The 26,785-nt window shown below is 32.1% G+C and overlaps 3 protein-coding genes and 1 long non-coding RNA gene across 4 annotated transcripts in view; 3 read left to right on the forward strand and 1 right to left on the reverse strand.

The window, feature by feature from the left end:
* Nucleotides 1–26,785, forward strand: part of Pus1 (Pseudouridine synthase 1) — a 188,986-nt gene that overhangs the window by 65,774 nt on the left and 96,427 nt on the right. The window lies entirely within an intron of this gene.
* On the reverse strand, nucleotides 448–1,735 carry LOC139991848 (flexible cuticle protein 12-like). The gene is made up of 2 exons (XM_072012240.1): nucleotides 1,600–1,735; nucleotides 448–804 (listed from the first exon to the last, which is right to left on the reverse strand). Exons 1-2 carry the CDS (start codon nucleotides 1,606–1,608, stop codon nucleotides 493–495), a joined length of 321 nt encoding a protein of 106 aa, XP_071868341.1. The 5' UTR covers nucleotides 1,609–1,735; the 3' UTR covers nucleotides 448–492.
* On the forward strand, nucleotides 17,223–19,314 carry LOC139987187 (uncharacterized). The gene is made up of 3 exons (XR_011799801.1): nucleotides 17,223–17,362; nucleotides 18,283–18,444; nucleotides 18,809–19,314. It is a non-coding gene; the product is annotated as an uncharacterized lncRNA (long non-coding RNA).
* Nucleotides 23,850–26,441, forward strand: Cpr28 (cuticular protein 28). The gene is made up of 3 exons (XM_072005656.1): nucleotides 23,850–24,001; nucleotides 24,921–25,168; nucleotides 25,583–26,441. The coding sequence occupies exons 1-3, from the start codon at nucleotides 23,993–23,995 to the stop codon at nucleotides 25,641–25,643; spliced, it is 318 nt and encodes a 105-aa protein (XP_071861757.1). The 5' UTR covers nucleotides 23,850–23,992; the 3' UTR covers nucleotides 25,644–26,441.

Genomic DNA, 26,785 nt, shown 5'->3' on the forward strand with positions numbered 1-26,785 from the left:
AAATACTAATATCATGAGACATATAGTGTAATTGAAATAACAGACCTACGATAAAATGTCACATTTACTTCATGCATACTAGAAATTCTAATACTTATGATCGCCGATGTAATCTAGAAACTAATAGACTGTAGATTTTTATGTAAGTTTACATTTCTATGGATATTTGTAATTAAAGAAATACAATTTAGAGATTCGTTTTGCGTATTAAAAATTAAAACGAATACTTTACTATGGACATTTTTTATACTTTTGCATACTATATGTACTCTGTAAATTTTTGCACTTCTAAATCTCCCACAAATGCATGAAAATCCGCAATGTAGCAATAAATGTTAAATATGTCATGTTAAATACATGAATCAAAATTCAGTCATCTAAAAATTAAGCAACAAAAGAAACAAGAAAGGATAAACGGTGAAAAAAGGGAAGAAAATAAACCAAGGAAATACTTAAATCAAAAATTTATTTAAAACTAAGGGTATGTACAGCTCAAGCAGGGATATGTTCGCCCTGTGGTTGGAATCCATTTTCATCGGCCACGTAGTTGACGGTGTATTTCACGTTGGTTTGTGGGTCTACCCAGCTGAAGCTTCCACGAACAGCCAAAGATTCGTTTTCGGTTCCTACGTTAACCAATTCGGCGGATTCCTGATGAGCTTGTCCATTGGAAAGTTCGTAGCCATAGTTGTAACCGCCCAGGCCAATATTGTCAGAGGGTGTCTCCTTGAGGACCAGTACGTCTTCTTGACGAACTTGAGGAGCAGCGGAAACGGCGACAACGACCAAAGCGAGAGCGACGTACTGCAACGAAGAAGAAAGCAATTAACATTTGATGTGAAATTGAATATTAATACACTTAAAACGTAAACGAGTAGTTGTTTTGAAATTGACTATTGAATATGCCATGGTAAAAGTAGAGTAAAAATCATCTAAAGATTCTTTTGAATTGTTTTAACGTCAATTATCGAATCGTGGATCGAAGTAACAAGCTTAAGAAGATATTTAGTAGCCGATCTGGCAAAAACTGAAGATTATTTTAAGAGTTTTCTGGATCGTTTTAAAATCAATCATTAAACCGTGAATCGTAACGAAGTATTGCTGGCTTTTCGTCTGTAAACACTATGTTATCTCGTTGTTTTATTTCAAGTGCCTGTTTAATTATCCCGCGTGATTCGTCACTGTCTTCCGGTGGCAAGAACGCACACGTTATGCAAGGAGATCCGTTACCGGTGATTTACTTAAAATAATTCTACAAACATATTTGCATGTTAACAATAGGCAAGAGAAAAACGATACTAAACGTAAATTACTGGATGCAGTATCGCTCTATCGTTAATGGTACATAACGATCCTGTGCGCGTTAATTGCACGCCCGTAATCGCTAGATCATCGACGATCTCTTACGAATGATCATTTTCCATTTCAAGAATAAAAATCCACTAATGGAAGCAAACGAAGCTTCCATTTTCTTTATTTTCATTTCTATAAATTGTAATTTTATATGAAATAAAGAAGATGAAATTCGAATGAAACCACGACGATACACTTTCGATGTCCGATAAGAAATTTCGCTTAGTACTCGAAGGAAACACGCACCAGTTTCATGATTGGTTGTTTTGGTTTGGATTGAACTTCTTTGGATTGATCAAAGACGGTGCACAGGTGTTAACCTGAGATGAGCTAGATTACGATACTGATTCAATCATGATCCAGAGGACCGTTATATAGTCGGATTTCGAGATGAATTTTACCCCTTCCAAGGAACCGACTCCCAAAATTCTTCAGCGAAGATGTCGAAATCACCGAATGGCATTGGCCGACTGGCGGTGGTAGAACGATGACCGACAAAGGAAGAGGCGGTGAATGTCAGACAAGAATTCGAGGAAGAGCAGCCAGCAGCGAAAATCGCACGTGGTTTCACCGTGGATCCTGTACGGATCCTCGTCTTACCAAACTTGGATGGAACAATGGATGCGATCGGCGTCAGAAAATCCTTCCAGAAGATGTATAGGGCTTGGTATTACCGTTTCAGGTTAGCTGAACAAAGAAGATGATTATTTAAGAGGATATGAATTTATGGAGATGCAAGTGATGGTTATTTTGAGGAAACGTTGAGAAATACATTTCGGTATTATCGCAATAAGATGCAATGTTCTGAGAATTTTTACAAAGGGAGAGAAATTTTTTATGCAAGTAGAATTAAAATACTGTAAATTGTTATAGCAGAGAAATTTATTTAGTTGCAGTCAATTTTCGAGGATACTCTTTCATCATTCTATTCTCGTTTCTTTTAGGGAAAAGTGAAATAATAGATCATGGTACTAATGTAACAACGTACAATGCTGTAGAAATATTTATATAGGAACGAAATCTTTTCATGCTGGGAAAATTAAAATATTGTAAATTATTATAATCTTTATAAACGGGATTTTTTTCGATGCAATCAGTGTTTCAAATTCAGTGTTAAAAGTACTTTTGTATTATTTCATCTGCATTCTTCATTCATTGTCTTACAACTATTGACAAAGACATACAAATCATACAAATTCAATTAAACTGCATTTAATAACGAATAATTAAAACAAATTTAAGAATATATTAATAACCAATGGTAAAGTAAATAACTATTAGTATATTACAATAATATATGATTATTTTTATAATTTAACTGCGCATTCCTTTTTACGCATTTACAGAAAATGCAAAATTGAAATATTATAGTATTAGTGTAGATAATCGATGGAACCTCTTCTTAATGAAAGCATGTATTAGTAAAAACGATCAAGAGCTTGGTTGTATCAGCATAATTCATCCCAAATTGGATTTAGTCTGTCGTTACAACACATGGATCTTCACCATTCACCGTCGTTTACATTTTTCACAAATTGATCGTCGATCGGAGCTATAATATTCGGAGGTCACGCAAACTAGTATTCATCTCTCCGAAAGGTGAATCCCGATATTCAGTAAAAGTCACGTTCGATCTTCTCTAACAAACATTACCGATCAGAAGCATAATGTCTGATTTTATCGGCAATTTTTACGTTACCATGACACGGTAGGGTTAATTGCGGCGAACAAATTATGCTTACGTTCAAAACGTTCACTTTATGCAGCACTTCCGTGCGATATTTTTTCGTAACAATCTCTTAATGACGAATGGAAAGTTACATTTTAGCTTTAGGTGTAGCTTAAATTAAGCAATGATATTATATTTATCACACACATACATTTTCTCGTGTTCATATTTTGTTACATCTTGACAATTTTTATTATTACGTAATAATTCATCGTTACTTAATATTGGTCGTCAGAAATCATGATTGATATAATTGTATAAAATTAACGGTTAATCAGATGTTATACGTGTTCATTATTAATCGCCAATCCGTGATTTAAGATATTACTTAATTATCAATTATTACAAGGAAAGATTATTCAGATTATTAAATTATTTTAATAATCTGAAAAAATTATTTTTAACATTATAAACGTCGAAAGTTTTATGATTTTTAAATAATTTAAAAAAGATTTTAGCGAAAAGCGACATAAATTGCGCAACGATATAATACTTTCGCTTTATCAAAGTTATTACCGTTACTAGTAAGTCCAATACCACATTAAATACATCCATATTTTACGAAACTTTAACTCTCTGACGACAGATCGGAATTAGATAATTACCGTCGGCATTTTTTGCGGTTTTTCGGATTCATTCTTTCCTCCAGTAGCGTTTCGCAACCGTGGCGTAAATCGCTTGATGGAACCACCGATGACATCTCGTTTTCACGGACGATACTCGTTTATAAATCTTGCAAATATATTCAAATCCACAAGGATTAAAAATAAAGATCGCGAGGAAGCGTCTCGTACAGGATTACGTCAAATCGACCTTGCTGTTGCTCTAAGTTACTCATTCTTTTCCGTCGAACATTATAAAAGCAGAACAAAGACGTCCTTCGTTCTCTAATTTCTCTAAAAAAAACGAAACAAGGGATCAAAGAGAAGAAAGAAGGTACGTGTGGAAGCTCGAAAAGAAAGTCAGTGGGTGTTACGTAAGCGTCGGAGGCCATTTATGGCATAAGGTTTATGCTAATGCTCAAAAGAGCAAGGCATCGTTGCAGAAGAGGAACGAGACGACATGGAAAGGGAAGAAGATGAGTCCTGGTCGCGAGAAGATCTATGTTCCCTGTGTCACGATTCTTTCTTTCTTTTTTCTTTTTTCTTCAGGCCTCTTTTTCTTTCTTGGGATTTTATATCCTTGTAATTGATCGAAAGCTACGTAGAATGGCAAACGACGCGTATAATAAAGAAGGCAGGCTCGTTTCATGAGATTCCCATGTAGTTACGTTTGCGTACTCGACGTTCTTTACCCATTATCGATTGCAAGACTTCTAGTATTCTTGTGTAGACTTTTGCAAAAAGATTTCCGTGTAATCGTATATTACAGGTTTAAACAAAATAAAAAAAGTTGAATGAAATTTTTAATTTAAAGCTCGAATGATGTTTATTTTATTTATATTTATATATATATAGTATTTATATTTTTTTAATATATGTATATATATCGTAAATAAAAAGAAATATATAATATGAAATAATTTTTATAAATAGCGTTAAGGAAAAAAACTGTTTAGAATAAATTATAATATAAGGACGAGATACTATTGTATTTATTCTAAATACTTAGATTGACAAAATTACAAATTTATAGGTAAAATACATATTTATTATGAAAGCCATTTTGTAAAAGCTCATATCTGAGGAGATTGTTAGCTATTGATTTAGATTTTTAGATGCGTATAGATTGAACTTTAATGCTCTGGATTTCTATAAGAGCGTAAATAGTCTTTGAGGGGATACGAAAGGATTGATATTTCCGTTTTCATTTTGACAATGAGTGGTTTGAGATAATCGATTCTTTTGTTGGTAATGGCACTCGTACAGTTTCGTCGAGTCATGTATTTGGAAACCTGACATTCAAAATTCTTCTTGTGGCAGAGTAAAAGCGCTACTGTATTTGTTTAGACAAGAATTGATGCGAGAGAATTAACTTGCTACTTTATTTTTGAATGGAAGTGTTCACAAAAAATAAATGTTAGGTGTGAAATTACTTAAAATAATAGTTAAAGTACTGAAGCAAAAATAACAATTGAATCGCTATGTTTATTTAAATTACAATTAATATTCTTTTTTACAATCACATCAACACATAATGGCGACTCAGTAGAAATTGTAAGTAAAGTATTATAATTTTTGGGAAACACATTCATTTGTTTTAAAAATTTTGGCGCTTGTAATTTTTGATTCAAATATTTTGTAGAAGAATTTTAATAATAATAATTTCAAATTCCTTTTTTATTTATTATCTTCTATGTTCTATTTCGATAAATTCTACGCAAACTTTAGTAGGAACTTTTATTATACAAAAATTTTGTTGTTAAAAGGATAATCATGTCGCGAAGTAAAGGTACATCTAAATTGTACAAAATTGAAATGTAGATTCTTATTTAAGACATACTTCATTACGCCATAAATGTCATTAAAATACAGAAGAGTGAAATATTGGTTATAGTGATGCTCGGCTATCGTCTATCAAATGTCGCTTTTAAAGCTATTAAGCTATCGCGAAAACGAGAAAACAAAATTTATCAACAGATTAAACAACTGTGCCTATCTTGAAACAAAATTGCATAATTGATTTTTGTCAAACATTCGCAGACAGGTTTTTCTTTGTGGCACTTTCCATTCTCCAATATTTAGGAAATATGTACAACTTCTATCTCCAAAAGGACACTAATTTTACTTTTATCTTCCTTCAAAATTAAAAAAAATTCTTTACATAATATTTACGCTTTTAAGCATTTAAAAGTATGTTATCATACCATTATAGATGATTAAACTTCTTTCTTGTAACCATTATCGATAGCGAAAATGGTTTTTGACTACTTTCGACCATGGTTAATTTTGATCGACCTTACTGGTAATTAGTAACCAACATTGGCACTTTTTTATTTTATATCTCTAATTTTATATAGCCTATATTGTTGTCCTATTCTTTTTATACAAAATGCATCGTAATAAACTTGTTTATGTAATACACCGCGTATTCATCGTGTACAGGTGACAATCGTAAACCACATGATTTATGTATCATTACGACTCGATGTACGCGTCGCGATCGCATCTGTAGAAGATAAGAAAAATGGCACCGAAATCGATCACGTTCTTTTCTATTCCTGTTACTTTCGTTCGTGCATACTTTCAGTGAAATTTCCGTTGATCAGGTTTCGTTAAGATGTTTCCCCACCCACGGGATCCTCTGGTCACAGTGAATATACTTACTTAGGTGGCACGACATTAGATAATCGGTTGAGTTCTTGCGGGCTCGTGCATCAGCGCACGGGTCGTGACTTTCCCCCTTTTTGCTGCAGCTCATCGTGAAGCGCGACGATATTGTATAATCGATTGTATACGATTCGATGGAGAATCCTCTTCGTCAGATTAGGGGACATAAATTTTAATCGGTTAGTAATGGATTTAACTGAGCAACAAGCGGTAACAGCAATCGTCATTGATAATTTATGATTCGTTTCTTTTTTTCCTTCATTGCCTTCTCTGTTATGAAGACGAAGCCTACGTTTACTGATTACTCTTCTTCTTCTCAGGTTTTTTAATTACATGTTTAATTTTTTATTTTATAAAAAATTATTAATTCCGGTGATATAAGTTTTGTTTTTACGTTTACAATAATATTTTAATGTATTATAAATGTGGAACAATAATTCGTTCAAGACATTTTTCAGTCAAATAATGCAGACAATATGGTAACTTATTTAATCATTCGATTTTTTATATTCATATTATTATAGTATCAGTATTCTATCCTACATTCTATAATATTAAGATCTTTGAGAGTTTAGTGTACCAATAATTTGAATATACAATTTCCTACATGTTTAATAATGATTAATGTACAATCTTTTACAGTATTTTTTAGTATACAAACGTATCTTCTTACAAGATAAATTTATTTCTACTTTTAAATGCACAGTCGATGTTTTATTTATAATGAAATGTGTAATCAATAACCCTAATGCTTTCTATAAATAGTAATTGATTGTGTAAACTTTTCAACTTAGAAACAGTCAGTGATGTAAATTCTTACCCATAATTTTGAAATTCCTGATATAGCTTTTAAGTATCTTTAAAATGTTGTTTGAAGTATCTTATACGATAAAAGCCACTCGAAACGACTCTTTTGCCTTCTAATGATTTTGTTGTATTGTCTTTTCTCCTTTTTACTAAAAATTGTTTACAAAGATCAGTCAGGTAACACAATTTATTGCAATTCTGATGTCAATACCTCTTTAAAGAATAAAGAAATATTACTTAGAGACTCGAATAAATCACCGTTAAGACCAAACTAAATGTCTTTTCATTGACCATTCGTCAGTGTTATCTTTTCGATCCAACAACCCCATAGAAATACAGCAAATGTTCTCTGAAGAAGGTCGCGAGGTAATTAAATTCCTTCCACTTTTTTAATAGAAATTGCAAAAATTGCAGAAATAAGCAAGATATATATAATAGCGTATTACAATTGAAAAATTGGTGACGTTGTGTCCCCTTTTAAATTTCCAAATGCAAGATGTAAATGGAAATTGTGTTCCTTCGTCTAAAGATAGTAAGTCTTCTATCATAGGATGTTGAATAAAACATAACATGTTGAATAAAATATTACTATAATCGTTCTTGTAAGTATAATTTTGTAACCCATAGGTTGCAATTGAGTCCTCTGAAATTAAGATAACAAGTGGATTATAAATCCTAATTATAAAGATTTATATTCAAAATGAAACAGTGTATTGATGAAAATATTTTAGAAATGATCACTTCATTATATTAAAATTCCAAGAATTATAATTAAATATACGTATTAACCATTTGCATTCCGAGAATTTGTTGATAAAAGTAATTCGAGCAGATTTTCGCAGTCAAACTCTTTGAATTCAAACATTTTATTTCGAACAGAAAAAAATTATAAACGTCTGTAGATTTATGCAATACTTTATATTTCTTCTCTTTCTTGATCTTTTGTCGAAGACGAAAGCGAGCAACAATTTCAGTTGTTATAACGATTAAAATAATAATCTTGACTGAAACTTTTGCCAGTCTAAACCTGATTGATACGTTATATATTTTGTCGAGGAGAAAACGGAACTTGTTGAAAGCGTAAGCGAGGTCAATTATTTCGTCATGTTTCTCACGGGGATACTGACTTGAATACATCACTGATATCTTCTCAACCAATCTTGTGGTTCGTGCAACAGATGTAAAGCGTTCAAAAGTTACGTTTGCTTATATAAATATATCTAACGAGTTTGATTGTCGCGATGCATATCAGAGTTGAGCTGTGATGACGATGACCGAGATGTGGTCTTCCCGTTTCACTATTTTCAGTTTACTTAATCCCTGGATAAACTACCAGAAGCCGTAGAATAAAGCTTTCGTTCGTGCCATCGTCTGATGGAATGAATAAATTATCCCTGAATAAGGACACTTCTATGTTCTAGAATAATTTCATTTCTGATTGCAGATATTGGTACATATATAGTAAAACAAAATAAAGTATAAGAAGCAAAAATATTAATATTATTATTTTATCGATATCTTTAGGTAGCATCTTTGAGCAGGCATAACAAATTCGAAAGAAGCTTGGTAAAAGGACCTTGAAATCAAGAATTCAGTTCCTGAATTGAAGTTGATACTCTTATAGAAAGTCCATTCTAGAAAGTTTTCATTCTCTAATTTATTGACTAAAATTTGTTTTATACATAACTTAGCCTATTCCTGAATTTATATACATAAAAGATATTTTATATAACGAATGCCGTTTTTCTTAAAAAATTTTACGAAAGCATAAAATATTATTCTAATTAAACAATTGAAGTATCCACTACTATAGACATTCAGTACATTTTCGTACATTTAAATTTGCTACGAAATGCATGAGAGACCCGCGGTCTAAAGATAATATAGAGTTACATAATTTAAATAATCACTTTTCAAATATTCTATTAAAACAACGTCCAAGCGTCCATCGACACAATTTTATCGAAGAAAAATTAACCAAAAACAAACTTTTCACTTAAAATCTTCCTACCAAAAGCAAACGCACAGTCACTTTATAAATTCCATTTCATGCATCATGTGTTCACAATCATTCTCTCGATTCCCAGAAAATTTCACTCTCTCTCGAAAACACGATCTCACGACAAGACGATTCATCGTTTTCTAAGTAGCCCCGTTCCATTGACGTCGATTAGTGTACTTACTCTTGTACATGACAAACCACTATATATATAAATATATATACACTCGTTAATCGAACAATAATTAACCCTACAAGTCGAGTATATCTAACAAGCCTCGTCGTGCCGATCCTATTGAAAGGGAATAAAATGGTAAGAAACGAGATGAGCATACGAAGCTGCTTTTCAAAGAGGAACCCGCGCACGAGAGTGAGGGATTTCGTAAGAATCGAGACTGGACCACACGAGGTCGACGTTGTCGTGGTCGTCGCCGACGACATCGTCTTCGTCGCCACCGACTTAAAGGCGCTTGGTTGCGTAACGGAACTAGCGAACACGATGGCACGGGTCGGTTAAATGCCACCACTCTGTCGGTAGACGACCACCGATACATAGATACTATACTCTGTTGCGTTCGCATCGTACGTTTTTATCGTTAGAACTATCCGAGACACTCACAGGTGTATCGATTCTCTGTTAATAGTGGTGCTCGAGGTTGCGAGGGTGTTTCAAAAATGTCAGGGATCCGCGGCGCTTTGTAGATGATAGACGTTAGACTGGCTTGTTTCTGTAGAGTTGGATAAATTAGTACTCGATTTACGATTGCACGTCATTGAATTTTGTAGTTTAGTAATTTCATTGGATTTCAGAGCGGTGAGGAGTTATTAGTGATGAAAATTGGAATTAATTAATTATATTGTATTAATTAATTATTATTGTGTATGGGAACTTTATTAAATTTAAATTTAATTAAATATTAGAAATTTAGAATTTCCAGTTAACTGAGCATTACATTTTGTTGAGATAAATTTCAATATGAATTGATTAGGATTTAATTAAAAATTGTATTCTATTACTTTAAATATGATGGAAATCTAAATTTATGCTATATATGATATTAGTTCAGATTAAAAATAGATAATTATATTCTGTTGTGATATATCTAAATATCTCAGTATAAGATAAAAAATATTTGTAATTTTGAATTTGGAGCTAACTACACATTATATACGATGTTTCTAAGTCACTAAATTTAAATATTAAGAATTTGATTGAAATGTGATGAATTTTTATGTACATTAATTAGGTGTAAAATTAACGATTATAGATAAATCAATGTGTCAATGACATTTGTAAACGTCGATGATATCACGATATATTAAAGAACATATTATTAAAGAGATCATATAGAGTAGATGAATTAACATTTTCTATGATCAAATGCATCATTATTTAAGTACCTATGATTGTTCGAATGCAAATCATTGCTCGCAGCTATACCTACTTTATACTTGATTTATTGAGTTTGATTTCAAGAATATTCTCAGTAACTACGCTTTTATACCTTGTATCTAATGATCTAGCGAAATGATCCATTTAAATACTATGAGGCATATAATGATACGCGTATATAACAATATATAAAACTATTTTGTAATGATAATCACAATAGACTTTCAAATCGTTCTTAAACTTTATCTTGCCCGCTGCCAAAAACTCAGTTCGAGGACACTTTACATCATCATAAGCAGTCAGCATAAGAAACACATTATGCATTCGTGAGGTTCCAAATGGTATCTCGGATTAAAGAGAAAAAGGAACAGCACGGTCAGTGATGATACAAATCTACCCCTTTACCTCGAAAGTGTCGTCTAGCCTGGCCGTCGTGAATCATTCTTTGTATACAAGGCTGGTATCGATCGATTTATTTCGTTCGTGTTCTGAATAAATTATCGATAACATCCACAGAAGAGACTAATCGCGAATTCAACTTCCTCTCCTTTCTTCGAATACATACATAAGTAGCATTGCACTGGTGGAAAAGATAAAACCGTGAAATTTCACCGATATTCAATTAACACTGAAACGCATCATCTTTGTAACCGGCTGCTTAATACGCTTTCTCTCTTTAGACCTTCTTCCAGTTATTGTATTATGTAATTTCACCGTGCAATTCAAATGCCAGCGGGCATTGCCTTACCTGGATCAATGGAGTATCCAATTGAACGATTTTTTTCTTCCTTCTTTTCCTTCGGTTATTGTGATTGCTTCCAATTAGTCGAGCACTGATTTATGTACAGTAGTCGAATACCATGGTGTTCGAGAGATTACTGCTTTATGACTATCTTACTGACTTAATTATCTTTTAATAAATACTCTTTTAAAAATACTTATCATACTTAATAAAATTATAAGTTTTACTTATTTAATGTGCACAATTCTTTGCACGATAAGCAATAAACTAAATCGTTGCACATATATGATCAGAAATAGAAATAAAAGTAAAATTCATTAATTCATTTAAATCATCTGAAATGTATGTGAATACATTTGATTATGATACAATACGGATTTTTATTATTTTAATTGATTATTTAAACCAAATGATTTTGGTGCAAGATTGTAGTCGGTTTCAAAATAATATTAGGTTCTATTGGAACAAAATGCACCATACATAATCCAATAAAATAATATAAAACAAAAAGTAGTGTGCATCGATTATTTGCTTGTAAAATGAAAGAAACTTTTGAGACAGCCTAATATACTCGAAAATTAACACGCGAACTTGAGAATTATGTGAATTGGATAGAAATAAAATGTGTACATAGAGCATTGATTTGTGAAGAAGAAATGAGTAAGTCACTTCCTACTTCCTACTGGTGACTAACTTTCATTTTCAATTTGATATTTTGAAAGTTGCAATTTTTTGCAAGTTATCTTACATGATCTTCAAACGTAAGATTTGTATATTTGCACTAAATATCTTGCAATCATGATGTTCGTGTCTCGTTACAGTGCTAAAGAAATCTTAAAATGTTTCGTACAATATACGTAATAGATTCATAAAAAATTTCTACAGGTGTTCGAATACTTTCGTGAGTCACTGTAGATCAAGTCGCTTCTAGCAAGGGTTAGAGAAGAACCAACATTATTGGCGCGTCAATACAGTTGGCCTAGATGGTTTCAACGATATCTTGCCATAGTATCGCGGTTCATAGGCCGACGTGAACTTTCCGTTCCAACGTTCCATGGCTCCCCTAATCCTTCGAGCATCCTTCTTCGGCCATACTCACGCGAGCACGATTGATTTATTTCGCGGGTTCCAACGACATAACAGTCACGCAAACCGCGGCTATATGACGAGGTCTAACCACCTGTATACTGCAAATGTATACACACTGTTGTATTATGATCTTCGTAAATCATCAGGAATTTTCCGAGTGCTGCTAGAATGATGCTTCGCGATAAGATAATTTTCAGTAATCAGGATGCGGGTTTCTTGAAGAGCATCGAAGGCAAATTTTAAACGAGTTCGAAGAACGCTGGAGAATTGAAATGTAGTTAGGTACTTGAAAGACAGTATTTTTTACTTTTATTTTGTCTATTTAAAATTGTATCCAGTTGTATCTCGCTATTAGCAGCTACCATAATATAGTTGCATTTCACAGGCTTATACAATACTATATATTAGAATACATTAGACTAGTCTGTTATTGAGTAGTCGTACAATATTTACATTATTATAAATAGACATATCGTTCGTAACAGATATCAATTACAGAGATCCGTTGCTTAACTGTAATTAGATTAATTGAAGAAGATCCTTTTAAGAGATATTTTACTATTTTGTTCTTAGGATCAAAGATATTATGTTGAAACACAACATTTGTTTTTTTTAATAATTAAATTCAAATAAAACTAGGAAGCTTCAGTATCTTAGTTTAATCCCTTGTAAATTGCTCACATAAATTATTTTCTTGCCACTTGTTTAACTTGACACGTTTTTTATTTGGAAGTTCTCTTTTTAGTGGTATAAGAAAGCTGATAAAACATATTAACAAAAAATAAACAGGTTACGCGTCTGACAAATTTTCTTAAATAAAAACCGAACAAGATTTCTTCCGTATCACTGCATTACTTCACTCAATTAATATTTATACAACGCCATCAATAAACCTGTTCTACGATAGTCACCGTCATTGAAGTGAATTTTCTTCACTGGCGCGATGGCGGTTAGCTCTGTTCAAAGGCCACTACTAGATAAATCATATTCAAACCTGAAGCATCGATACGTCGACATTGCCAAGAAAAACACCAGTTCGTCCCGTTCACGTGGAAATATCAACGTCAAGTACTGCGTGATAGGCGTTTCGATCAACCACAAGTGTTAATCGCTCCTCCTATTTCTCCACCTCTTGCTTACAACCTTCAAATTATTTCATCACGAACTAGGTCCCCTCTATAATTAACCAATCAAACAAATTGACATGAATTATTGGAAATAACTAGAAATAGTGAAATGTCATATACAATAATTTAAACCGAAAATTGTTCGAATAACCGAGCAATTCCAATAGTAAACGTTCGCACATAATGTGATTATACCAATAAGTGTTTGTATGTATCGTGGGTCGGATAATAGATGCGCGGCATTAACTTGTTCGGATGAACGAGGTACGGGTGAAGAAAGTTCTGCTCAAAAAATTTTATTTATAAATTATATTCGTTACAGGTAAGGATATTCTATTAGTGGTTTGTAATTGATGTTTATATAAAAATTTTAAAATTTCTGATTTTCTAAAATAATAAAAGCACGAATGCTTGTCTTCTTTTGGAATTTTTTGTCTCTGCAGGCATTAATTGAAGAACATTTGCGCGACAAAATTAAATATGCGATTCAATGAAACTTAAAATAATTTATTCATGTTTTAAATGAAGATTTTGTAACGACATGTGAGTACGTATAGTTAGCCGCATTATTTAAGATAGTAAATTAGCGATCAAAAGCTTGTCCCTACATAAAATTGTGAAAGTATCCTTTTTATGATGTGACAGCTGACCTCTCGATTGATTACTGCCAACTCCACAACAACGGTGAATACCTGAGAGATAAGTCATATGAAAATATCATCAATATGCTGTGAATAATAGTTTCATTTAAGTACAATTATCTACACCTTGTCTAAGGAACGTTACTATACATACATACAATCGAGAAAAGAAACAAGTGGACAGCTGGTGGAAGCAGGTACCAATTAAATTTAATCGAACTGGTACTAGTGTTATAATATTCAAGTTTCATTTATTATATATCCTTATAGATTTTTTGGTAAATGATTGAAATTAATATGTATATTTTCTTGTAAAAAAAATCCCTATTTAAAGAAACTGTATCTATACTTATATTCTCAATCTATACACTTATTTTTGTCCCCAACTATATAGTAATAGAAGTATAGTAGAACTATATTTTATAATTTTTCGAAGTATCCAAATCATTATGGACAAGAGTGCATATTCACCCGTGAAAACCTGAAAGCGCTTTCCCTAGTTCAAGTACAAATTCACAATACCCTACCATCATGACAAGGACAATAAACGCATAGCGAAAGCTGTATCTCGGTCAAGGCAAGATAATCAAGAATCACACGAAATTATTATTTTTCACACGATATTCTTCCAAACCATCCGCTGGCCTTCGTTTTACGTTCTCCGTGTTCACCTGTTTTGTTCGATATTTTTGGAGAAACAAGTATCTCACGGCCGACTTTCCTCGTCGATGGGGGCAAGTGCATCGTCGTGGTCAGAAGAAATGACGGTTGCGGAAATGTAATTTCGCCCGAGAACGGCATTTGGGTTCGAAGCCCCTCTTGACCGATCGTGACTCGTGTTGTCTCGCTATTGCGACAGAACGGCTCCTCGTTACCTCTCATGTAGATGCAGCAGTACGACCTTTGCAGTAACGTTGCGCGATTGAAAGAAGACGAAGAAGAACAGTGATAGAAGAAGGATATAGTACCTGACGAAATTCGGAACTCACTAGCGAATATCTTAATGTTCCGTGAGATTCGTATCTAGAATCTTGCCTTTATGATATTTATGAAATATGCTCAAAAACAAAACAATGATTACATAAAACGAATTGTCGTATAGAGGAAAGTTTTCGATCTTGCAGAATTCATATTAATTTACCTACAGATTTTTTATTTAGATTAGGTTTTTGTTTGGTTAATTTGTTAAATAAATAATTTTTTCATATATTCGACGTATCTTTATTGCCATTACTGCTCCAAATGATGCCAATAAACTTAGTATTAACTTATATTATTGAAATAATTTGTTCATTTTTTATTATTTAACATCTCTGTAATGTTGCGTTATTATTGTATTGGAAATTGACAAAATCTGCCCTTCTGTTTTAAACACTTTATACGTACAAATATGTATATAGAGAATTTTCGAGTGTTTTCTCATGCACTTACATAGAATTTACATGTTCATTAAAATCATCCGCCTTTTCACAGTTTCCTATGAGAATGTATAATCGTTTAACGAATTTTACGAGAGTTACGTCATTGGAAAAGAAAGATCAGCTATTACGTCATTTGAAGAGAAAGGATAAACGCGCATTATTAAGTATGGCAACGTACAAGTCGGTGGATGCATTTCCTTTTACGCGACTACGGAAAATTCCTTGCAATTTTTTTTATTTCTTTATAATATGTTATCATCATTCTTGAACTTGTTACTTATTCTTGTATAATTGATTAAAGAAATGTGTGAGATCAAACAGATACTTCTCCTGGAACTGTTGAGTGCTGAAAATGACTTAAAAAATAAACAGGATTTAGAAGTTTAATATGTATTACTATTCTTAATAAATGTTTGTAGGAGTTATTGCTTCACCTTGGACTAAACATGTGTATAAAAAAATCTTAAAAAATAAAATATGTGAGAAGAGAAATCGTTGAACTTGTCCATATTTCTTTTTAATAATCACGACAATGTTTTATCGCACAAGGAAAATATGCAAAAGCTATAAATTGTGTAATACTTGAAATGATACGATAATATTTTAAAGTAAAATATATGCATATGTACAAACGGCAGCATCTTCTTTATAGAAGCATTTACTTTTTCCTTTATAAAAGAATTATTACAAGTTTTAAAATAGGTTCTTATTTTATCAAGTTACTAATCATCTTTGTTAATTTTATTTTACATTCTTTTTCCTTTTTCCAAGCGGGCATATTCCGGGTCATTTAAGCGAACAGTAATAAAGTCATGTTCTATTGCCATTTTATGATTCACTTTATAATTACAAAATGGCTTTAATCGAATTGCTAAGATTAGTGTGATCAAAATGATATCAAATATTTGCACCAATTAATCCCTTGACGTACGATTTAATTGAGACTAATTCGTCATTATATACTTTGCATATAATGATTACTATCATTATTTGTGAACATTGCATTGCCATGACGAATCAAATTCATCATTTAATATCAAATGATGTATGATTGAACTTCCAAAAATCCTCAACAATTATACCATGATTAATCTACATGTTTCAAAATCCCATCCTATCAACCAATATTCCCAGTTGCACTTACATAATCAACAAATACGTACATACGTACACAGTACTACTATCCATCGTCTTTTAACTTAACGAAGTTGTCCTCAAGTGCAGTTAACCAATGTTCCGTCATATTCGTTAAACAAGATCTTTCCATTTGATTTTTCCATCACTACATAAGTCAACAAGATGGTAAAAGCTCGACGAATAGACCGATGAAAGCAGATGAAGTGGTGATTCTCAACGTCTACTCACGTTTTCCATGTTATTATCGGTACAGAAAGATTATCGTGATGTAATTGCGCATCTGGCACGAGCATATTGTCGACGTACACTGATATCGTGTGTCGGAAACCGCGTGGAAGAAGTACAAACGAAACAACGCAGGCTCGTTGACATTTCTGCAATTTCACACGTTTTTTACCACGATTCGCGGCTAAGCAAATTAACTGTGCAATTATCGCCCCGTTCTCTTACACTGCTGGCGAAATTAAATCCTCCACTCTTTCTATGTATCTTGCAAATCGACAGAATGCTAATGGTTCGCGCAGGAGATACAGTCGCGTAACGCGTTTTATCAAAACATACCAGCATATGAGCATATAAATAGTTTGGTCAGTTTGTGACGATAGTGTGTTTGTGATAACGATTTTATTAAAATGTGCAAATTAATGATGAATCGGTAATTAGAAGAAACGCTTACTAACTTTTTAGTTATTGAAAACATAACAATAACATATTGTACTGCTTACTATATACAAAAAAATTGTACGAGAAAACCATGTTTTTTTTATAAATCTAATTGTATTGTTAATCTTACTAAAGTTTATTGTTATTTCTGCTTCTTAATAGATGTGGTATAATATTCTTTAATATTCATGTGATTTTATGTTATTTTTAATCTTTATAGGTTTGTCATGAGCCAAATAAATAATTCTACGAAAAGAATTTATATTCAGCAGGAAATTATTGAAACAAATGAAATTAAATCTTCACTACATTACACTCGAATTATACGTGTTGTAAAGAAAATTATTATAAAAGTCATAAAAGAATGTACAAAAATATACCAAATGCGTGAAGATATCAATCATGAGTTACTATTTATCTTAATTATTTATAGAAACGTTAATTGTTCGAGTCCCATCATTTTGACGTCTTTATTTCCTTTATTATTGCATAAAAGTGCAGAAATATAAACCACTTTATTTGCTAGAGAGCCAATCGTGATATAAGAGTTACAAAACCTTAAAAATAACTTTCATCATAATTTTTAATCAGTAGGAAAATATAATCTTAGAGATGATGTAAAGGAATGTATGTATTCGCTGTGATAGATTATAATAAAAACGTAGTAACATTCTACTCGAAGAAGCTACTTTCAATGTGTAACTTTTAAAGGATGTAAAAGTCAAGTGTCTCTTCTAAATGTTTGTATTTCGTCATCTTAAATTATCAAATTAAATATTATATATAGAAACGAGTTGCAACAGCGTGGATCTCATATTTTCATCCTGCACAGAAATAACTTCAATTAAGGACTCGATAGGGGTTTTATTACGACAATAATAATATTGTAGAAAGAAATTCTATTATTTTCAGCTGCATCTAACAATAAATAAGTTACTGACGTAGCGCAATTATCGTATGTTACGCTATTTCAACTGAAGCTACATTTATTCGACCTTGAATGCACAGTCATAGAGAAAATTACAACATTCATCAATTTTAATGTAAAAAGTGACGATGATTAATTAATTAAAGGTAAACGTCTTTCAAATGATAAACATTCATTAAAAATGTTAATATTAAAATTAAATACATCATTTTCTCATTTATTAAATAAAGAATTCATGGTACTGTCGTAAATAATTACTGGACAACTTAATTCGAAAGTATATTCTGCTTCATCAAATTGCCCAATTTTTATTTTTATTACACATTACGATATTGAATATATTTCTTTTAAACTATTAAATAGCAGATCTCCTAAAGTGTATAAAAAATATTGATATCTTTTAAAATTTAGTAGTAATAGTGTTATTACTATAAAATTTGTTAGTTAAAAGTAATAATGCTTCATAAATTATTAATATTCACGATACCTTATACATTTAACATTTTATAGGTATTAAAATCTTGTGCAATTCAAATTATACACATTGACCAACATGACTGTCCATTAAACAAAATACATTAAAGAAACGTTCAATAATGAATTGGACAACGTCTGCGCATTTGCATTTGAACAGATTATCACACGGAAAATTAAAGTTAACAGGTGGATGGGAAATTCACCATAATAGATATTTATTCAGGTTCTTGTAACACGCAATGGAATATTTAAAGATTACGTAAAATCAAAGTTGTTTTATTGTATAGATTGCAACGAGATCAAGAAGAATGGATCGCGATTTCCGGTAGTGTCGTTATCTTCGCTTGATAAACTTCACAATTTGTATTTTACGCATTCAGACTTTTAATTGTGGACTTGAATTTATTTTAATTTGTTCAAACAAACTTACGATAGTTTCGAAACTTTATATACGAACTATTTCATGTATTTTCATTCTTTATATCGAAAACGAACAATCACGTTTAAAGTATATATACAAATATATTCTTATTGGCTGACTACCGTTCAATTTAAATGCTTTATATACCTATTACCATATTAATTTCCTTAGATATGCAATTTACAGTCACACCTATTATTCCGATAAATGTTCCCTCACTCCTCTCATATTTCCTGAAATCGATGACACAGGCATAAATCATCGATACCGCTAATAATTAATTGACAATGCTACTAAAAAAACATTTGGAAACATTACAATAGATTTATCTAACGATATGTAATTAATCCTTACTGAAATATGTACGTACTTTAAAAAATATCTGTTAATCTATTCACTAAACTTGATGAATAAGAATTCCATATTCATTACAAAAAATAAAAAATATAAAATTAAACCAAAAGAAAACGAAAGAAAAAGATAAATTAACAATTTTGAAAGTATAATTCTGACAACATTAAAGTTCAATTTCTTTTTTAAGCAAACTGTAAAGTTGCATAAACGTCCGCAGTTTATATATGGTCGTTTTCAATCCATTAATCATTCATATTCATTAATATTTTGGATGATATTCAATCTAAAAATAAAAATTCAAAGGCAGATTTTACTACATATTATTTTTAAAGCAATAATATTGATTACTTTTTATTACTAGTTTCCTAACTATGTAATGATAAATTATTATTTAAAAAATTACACAAGAAAGTTATTTAATAAATCATTAATATTTATTTTATTGTTGTTAAATTAAAATATCATTAATGACGATACTTGTGAGCAAAAATTAAATTATACAAACGAATCTATATTTTCGAAAGGAGAATTAATAAAAAATAGATGATCATTACACGGAAATGCGTACAAGTAATGACTAAACTGACATTTCAATATCCTTATAACGATTTCACTTTCAGATGCTTCTCATTATGCCTCGAAGTCCCTTTGACCGTCTATTATGGCATCTACTTGAAATAACACGAACCGTCATTAAATGTGAAAACATAGTTAGCAACTACATAGGTTTCATAAATTTTTAATTACGAATAAAAGACGTGCCAGTAACATTTTTATGCAATTATCAATACAAGCAAATATATTTTGTTCAAGAAAAAAAATTTATCGAACGTTAATCATTCAGAATGACGCGTACACTTGGCAAGAATTCTAATCGATCTGTATCGTCGAGGAACTGCATAATATTGATTGGAATTATTAGAAGTCAAATGCAATGCAATTTAAACTATTCAGATTGAATACAACAATAAAATAATTCAAATAAAGTTGAAATTAGATTCAAGCTTGTTCGCTTGAAATGTAATTGGAAATTGGTTTTCAAGCAAAAATCTTTGATCTTGAAAACTAAATTTATTTTGAAATTTAATAGAGAAGAATTCAGATAAAATAGAAATTATTTTTTATTAATTTTATTAACAAAAAACAATTTCTCTTTATTTATAATATTTGTAATTCAGTATTAATGTACAATAAATTAAACATAGGTAAAACAAAATTTGTATGAGTAATTACGAAAGAAAATACCGAATTAGTGACAATAGGTCATTTACCTGGAATCCTTTACGTTCAATCTTCCAACGCCCGTTAACATTATAATAGCAAATATAAAAAGTTACATAACCGAAGAGATACCTAAGAAAAAGTGAAATGAAGAGGACAGTCGTATAAATTCCCGCATTCTCGATTTGGAATCTTACTAAAAAACTTACTTCGATGAGCATTCTATTCAAAATTGGCAAGGTCTCTAAAGTGACTTATGAATGAAGGCATATGTATATTTTTACTTTTCGAGGCGAAAACAGACGAGAAAGAGAGAATTGTATAATATGTATGATTTTCGATACACTGTAACATCCACGGAAGGAAAGGAAAGGGAAAAAGAAGTGAAGGGAAGGAGAGAAGACGCCTGGAGACGCGGTAGCCGGAGGCATCCTCCGTATCTTCTTCTGAAATGGCAAGGTCACCGGTAGTTACGTCACTAACTTTCCTCGGCTCTTCTCGGCGTTGTACGCGCGCCGAGAAAAGCAAATGTCACAATTACCAAGGACGCACGGCCGCGTGTACGTTGCCTCGAGGCTTCGACTTCGACGACCAAACGAGCTAGGGGGGTAGGTATTGGCTGGTTTGCAGATTCGGCTTTCACATTCGGTTGTAAAGCAACAGGTTGCCGCGATTTCTACGCCTTTGTCTATCCGATGAGTCTCCGGGGATCATCCGGGTTATGAAATCGCTAACATCTTGTGAGTTAGATGTTAAGACCGTTCCACGTCTCCTCTTCAACGAAAAGAATAAAAAAAAAAAAAAGAAAAGAGTTACTATTACGAACGAGCCATTTCCAGCTTCTCGTAATATTGTTACGGTTTTTTTGAAACATTGATTAGCCCTTTCGGGACTAAATATTTTTTTCTGTAGTCTGTGAGAAAAATTGTTTCTTTATTAACTATAAATTTATTGGATGACATGTTTGTGATTCTTCGGGTTTCGATCATGCCTGTAATGGTACATCTTGCTGTGTACCGATATTTCGTGAACATCCCAGCTCATTATTTGTTCAGAGAAGACCTGGATCTGTGTAAGAATCTCTTTAATAAATAATTCTGCATTTTAAAGAGAGAAAACTACTTCAAATTACATCGATACGAAATATCATGAGTCATTATCTTATCGATTACAGAAGTCACAACCAAGAGACTACTTATTTAAACTATTAAAAAAAGGAAACAGTCAATGAATCATAAGTACCGATAGCATAAAACTTGATCCAAAGTGATAGTATAGTAAATGATGACGGGATTTTATTCATCATTTTATTTTTATACTGGGAAATGAAAGATGTATGCTCAACGTTGTCAACTGGCACCATGATTGAACGATGGAGAATCTTCTTGTAATTAACACTTTATATTTCTACGTCAATAAAGTACAAGATAATTTTTGAATCCGACTATTCGACTATTTATAAAATTCTTAGTTGATAGATAGTGTTATTGTAATCTAAACATAGATGAACTTGACGAGACTCGACTCATATACTCTGTGTGAACAGGAACTATCGTTTTACTACACAGAGAAGCAAAAGGTCCTTGACATTGCTGACAAAGTTCCTTCAGTAAAGTCCAGTTCAAAGATACGTTTCATTGTAATATTTGAATGGCAGGGATAGCAGGTGCACAAATGCCATTTCGACCGAGAATAACCACTTGCCTAATGAACATGCAATCGATTTCATTAAACAGTCACATCATTCAGAAATACGTTTTAATGTCAACACGTGAAAAAATCTTTTAGCATACTCTTTCGCTAATTTGCCATTTCCTAATCGAACGTTTATCGAGGAGATTCAATACCTGCAAAATTAAATTATTATTAAATGCAGATAATTTATTGCAAGGTAGATGATGTCTTAATGGTGTTATTCAGACAGATAATTTTCATATCAATAAAATAACTGATACTCTGTGGATAATGTCTTTTCCTTTCATTAGAAGAGAAAATATATTTTTACAGAAGAGGAAGATAAGTTTCTTGTGGAAAGAAACCTGCATTGGAGGAGTAATAATATTTCACAATATTATAAAATAAAATTTCTTAGGATGAAATATAAGAATATCTATCACAAACGATAATGACGTGTCTCCCAAAAAATGAGACGACCAATTAAAAAAATTAAAATTACATTGAATTTTTACAACCGAAGGCTCACGACAAAAACGAACCCTGGTGTGTAATCAGCAGTTAAACTCAGTATATAATAAGCCAACTATCTGACTATAAAATATATTCAGCAGCTATATATTTATCATAGACCTTTTACCAGAAAAATCCTCCTCCTCCCCAATTTTTACATCGTCCAACATCATTCCTCCCACATCAAACAATGTCATTTTTCTTTATCGACACCAACTATTTTCATGTAATGTAAAGATCACACCTATAATAGACAAAGACATCAGTCAAACGCGAAACATGCAAATAATACCTTACCAAACAACGTAGAAGCGAACAAGCTACGCTTTAACTCTACTCATAAACACGAATGTCTTTAACATGTTCTCTGCCACGTGGGTCAGTGGTAACCTATGATAATCATCAATAGTAAGCCTACGTATTTCCATTCCGTGAACAAATGTTTCCTTGATCTATTGTTTAAACAATGTAAATAAAAAAAGAGAAAGGAGGCACAGATACAATTCAATGTGTTATCACTATTTCATTAATATTCACATACAATGACATAATTTCTGACGCCGCTTCTTGTCATCAGATACATTTTTTATTTGTCATGACATACTTCGAGTATCATTTTGAATAAATAGGATAAATAAAAATATCTTTTCCTTATTACATTATGTTAACATTCTTTTCTCATAATTCTCGATAATAATTTAGCTTCAACATTGTAAAACTCTTCTTATGCTTGTTTACAACTTCTATCAGGATATTCGACTTTCTTACAGCGCAAGAGCGTATTAACAAAGCCAAGAAACGCTTCTCCGGAGGAAAGACACTTGCACCGTTGCATCGCGAATGCATCTTAGCACCGTTAGGGGAGAGACTGATCCGCGAATCTCCGACAAGTCTAATGCCAGGTGGGGATGCAACACCCGTGATTTTCCGGCTATATAAAGGCAGATGCACCGTGGATCCTTGGTATCACGTATCGGTCGTTGTTTAAGGACGAAGGGACAGAAAAGTCCAGTTCGCACGAGAAAGTTCTTGCCATGAAGACGGTGGGTTGCGCATCTAGATACAAGAAGAAATCGTAACACGTTAGGCGTCGCTTGAATCCGTTCCGCGTTCTCTCGTTACAGATAGGGAGCAGCCGATGATTTCGGCCCCACAGACTCCGAAATTTTTTTTACGTAACAGTGAAAGTGAAGAGGACTGTGACATTTGTGCGTGTGGCGATGTTTCACGCACCGATGATTAATCGTAATTTCGCCGAGAGACGATAACGGGCTGTTGCGAATCTTGCTTGAAAAATAAGCTTCGAGTTCGGAACCGATTTACCTTAAAGTCGATTACATTTTCCATTGTGATACCGTAACCATATATTTTTTTCAATTATATTCTTCGCATGTGAGCGTTGATATGATGTAACATCATCCATGTATTGATATAATTTATCCGTATTACGTTGTACGTAACACACAGTAAGGTAGTATCTTGAAACGTTAGACACTCTTCAGGATTTGTTATTATAGTCTGGTTAATTCGAGTGGTAGAAGAAATCGTTGAAAAAGACTGGGTTTGAGTTGAGTCTCGACAGAACATGCCCAATCGACCGATTACATGCTGGTTACATAATAAAATCGTTGGAACGTCTTCTATGGTAGTGATGAGCCTCAAATTGAGTTGAGATGTACATTGGGTTTCAACACTCACGTTTTGTAACGTGATACGTAATTTTATAAAAATAACATTTAGCAAAATCGTTGTCGAATTGCGATGTATTTATGTCGAGTAATCGTATCAGAGTATTACAAACGATTAATTTGTAAATCTGGAAGAAGTAGAAGTTAATTTTTTCCCATACAACTCTGAATATACAATTACAAAAGAAAAATTGAATATTTTTGCAAAATAGAAATTAGTAACACAGTTAAAAGGTAATGTTATTAAATCATTAAATAATCTTTATTTGTACAGATCCTCATCTTCGTGACAGCGATAGTGGGAGCTCTCGCTGCACCCCAGTTGAATCCAAATGAAATCACGATAGTAAAGCAGGAGGAGCAAAACAATATTGGAGTAGGTGGATATCACTTTAGTTACGAACAGAGCGATGGCCAAAAGAGGGAAGAAACTGCGGAATTGAAAAACGAAGGTACTGACGATGAATCCCTTGATGTTACCGGTAGCTTCTCCTTCACAGCGCCAGATGGTCACACTTATAGGTAAATATTCACAAAATTTACTGCATTTAATTATAATTAAATACTTATACAAAAGTTGATATGTATTTTAATCATTTCTATCAGTAATAATGAAACATGATAATGAAACATAAAGTATGAATTTATTATATAAATAATAAAAAAGACAATATACATAGTCTTAAACAATATGAAAGAATTTCAAATGTTTTCAATTTTAAATGGTTTAAGGACATTTATGTGCGTCCTGGATCCTCTTGCATAATAATTTAACAACTAATGATATTAATAACATGCTAAGTTATAAGCTACAGATTTTGGACTTTTGTTTTGTAATTTCGTAATTTATCGTCAAATGTTATAATCAGAAAAATTACACCTTTCCGTTTTAATAGTAATAAAAGATATATCAAGAACATAATTATTTGATTAAAGGGTTGATTACACCGCTGACAAGGATGGATTCCACCCCACTATTAATCTCGTTTCGAAATAGGAAAACCTAAGAACTGAAGTTCCGCACTATCCTTATCTAGGGCTTTCCGATCATCGACACAAGCTAGCATAAGTGTATTAAAGTAATCGTATACGTACCTTAAAATCGTGTGGCACGCGATTCACTGTTCACAAGCGTGATCATTCTCGAAAGTATTGATCGTGGGTTCGAAGCAATCAGTTCATTTTCTTCAGCATTATGTACTTATCATTTATTTTTCACGTTTATTAACATTAAAATTATAATTTGAGATAACAATAACAGCGATCAAAGAGGACGCACGAAATCGAATGAATGTTCGATGTTATAATGGAATTTGACAAAAGTTTAAAAAGAGGAGTGAATTTAAGAGAAAATTAATTTAGTATTAACATTACAAATTCTACAAAAAAATTGTATAGTATGACAAAGGATATATGGTTAAGATAAAAAATAATTATTAAAATAATGCATGATCTAATTTCTGAAATAAAGAGTATAATAAGTAAAGAAATATCCGTACAAACGTTCGTTTGTATGATATATATAGTTAGAACGGCAATGTATGTTCTGATTGCATTTGTGAAACGCGTGCCACTGTATAAACAAGTTATTTTAAATAGTTCTGAGGAACTATTGGTAAACATTTTGAACGAGAGGCGTTAGAAGTTCCATTCACGATCTATTTTGGAAGAGGCGACGACGAAGCGCTCATTTACACGTTTTAGAATTCGTGTGAAAATGAGTAACCTTTTTGTACCCTTACTGTATGTATGTAACAGAACACCAATTGCGCAAATAAATATATACACAAATTAACATGTACGAGTTATAACTTTGTCAATTTCCCTTTAAGAGTATTGAGTACATGCAACGAGGTCAACTGATTCATTTACGACAATTTTCTTTTTGATACATACATAAACAAGCGATCAATTCTATGAATTGATAAAGAAGGATATATGAAAAAAATTGTTCGACAATTTTTTATTTTAAATGATTAACGACGATAAAATGTAAACAAATTTTTATATAGGAAAATAAAAAATATAAAAAGTTTTCAGATACAAAATTTTTAAGCGATACTATGCTATACGTACAAAATGTTTACATATATGCGTATTTGACTATATATTTGTTAGTGGCTATATTAGTAGACTGTT

This window comes from Bombus fervidus, chromosome 1 (genome assembly GCF_041682495.2).
Source record: "Bombus fervidus isolate BK054 chromosome 1, iyBomFerv1, whole genome shotgun sequence".
Taxonomy (NCBI): Eukaryota; Metazoa; Arthropoda; class Insecta; order Hymenoptera; family Apidae; genus Bombus; species Bombus fervidus.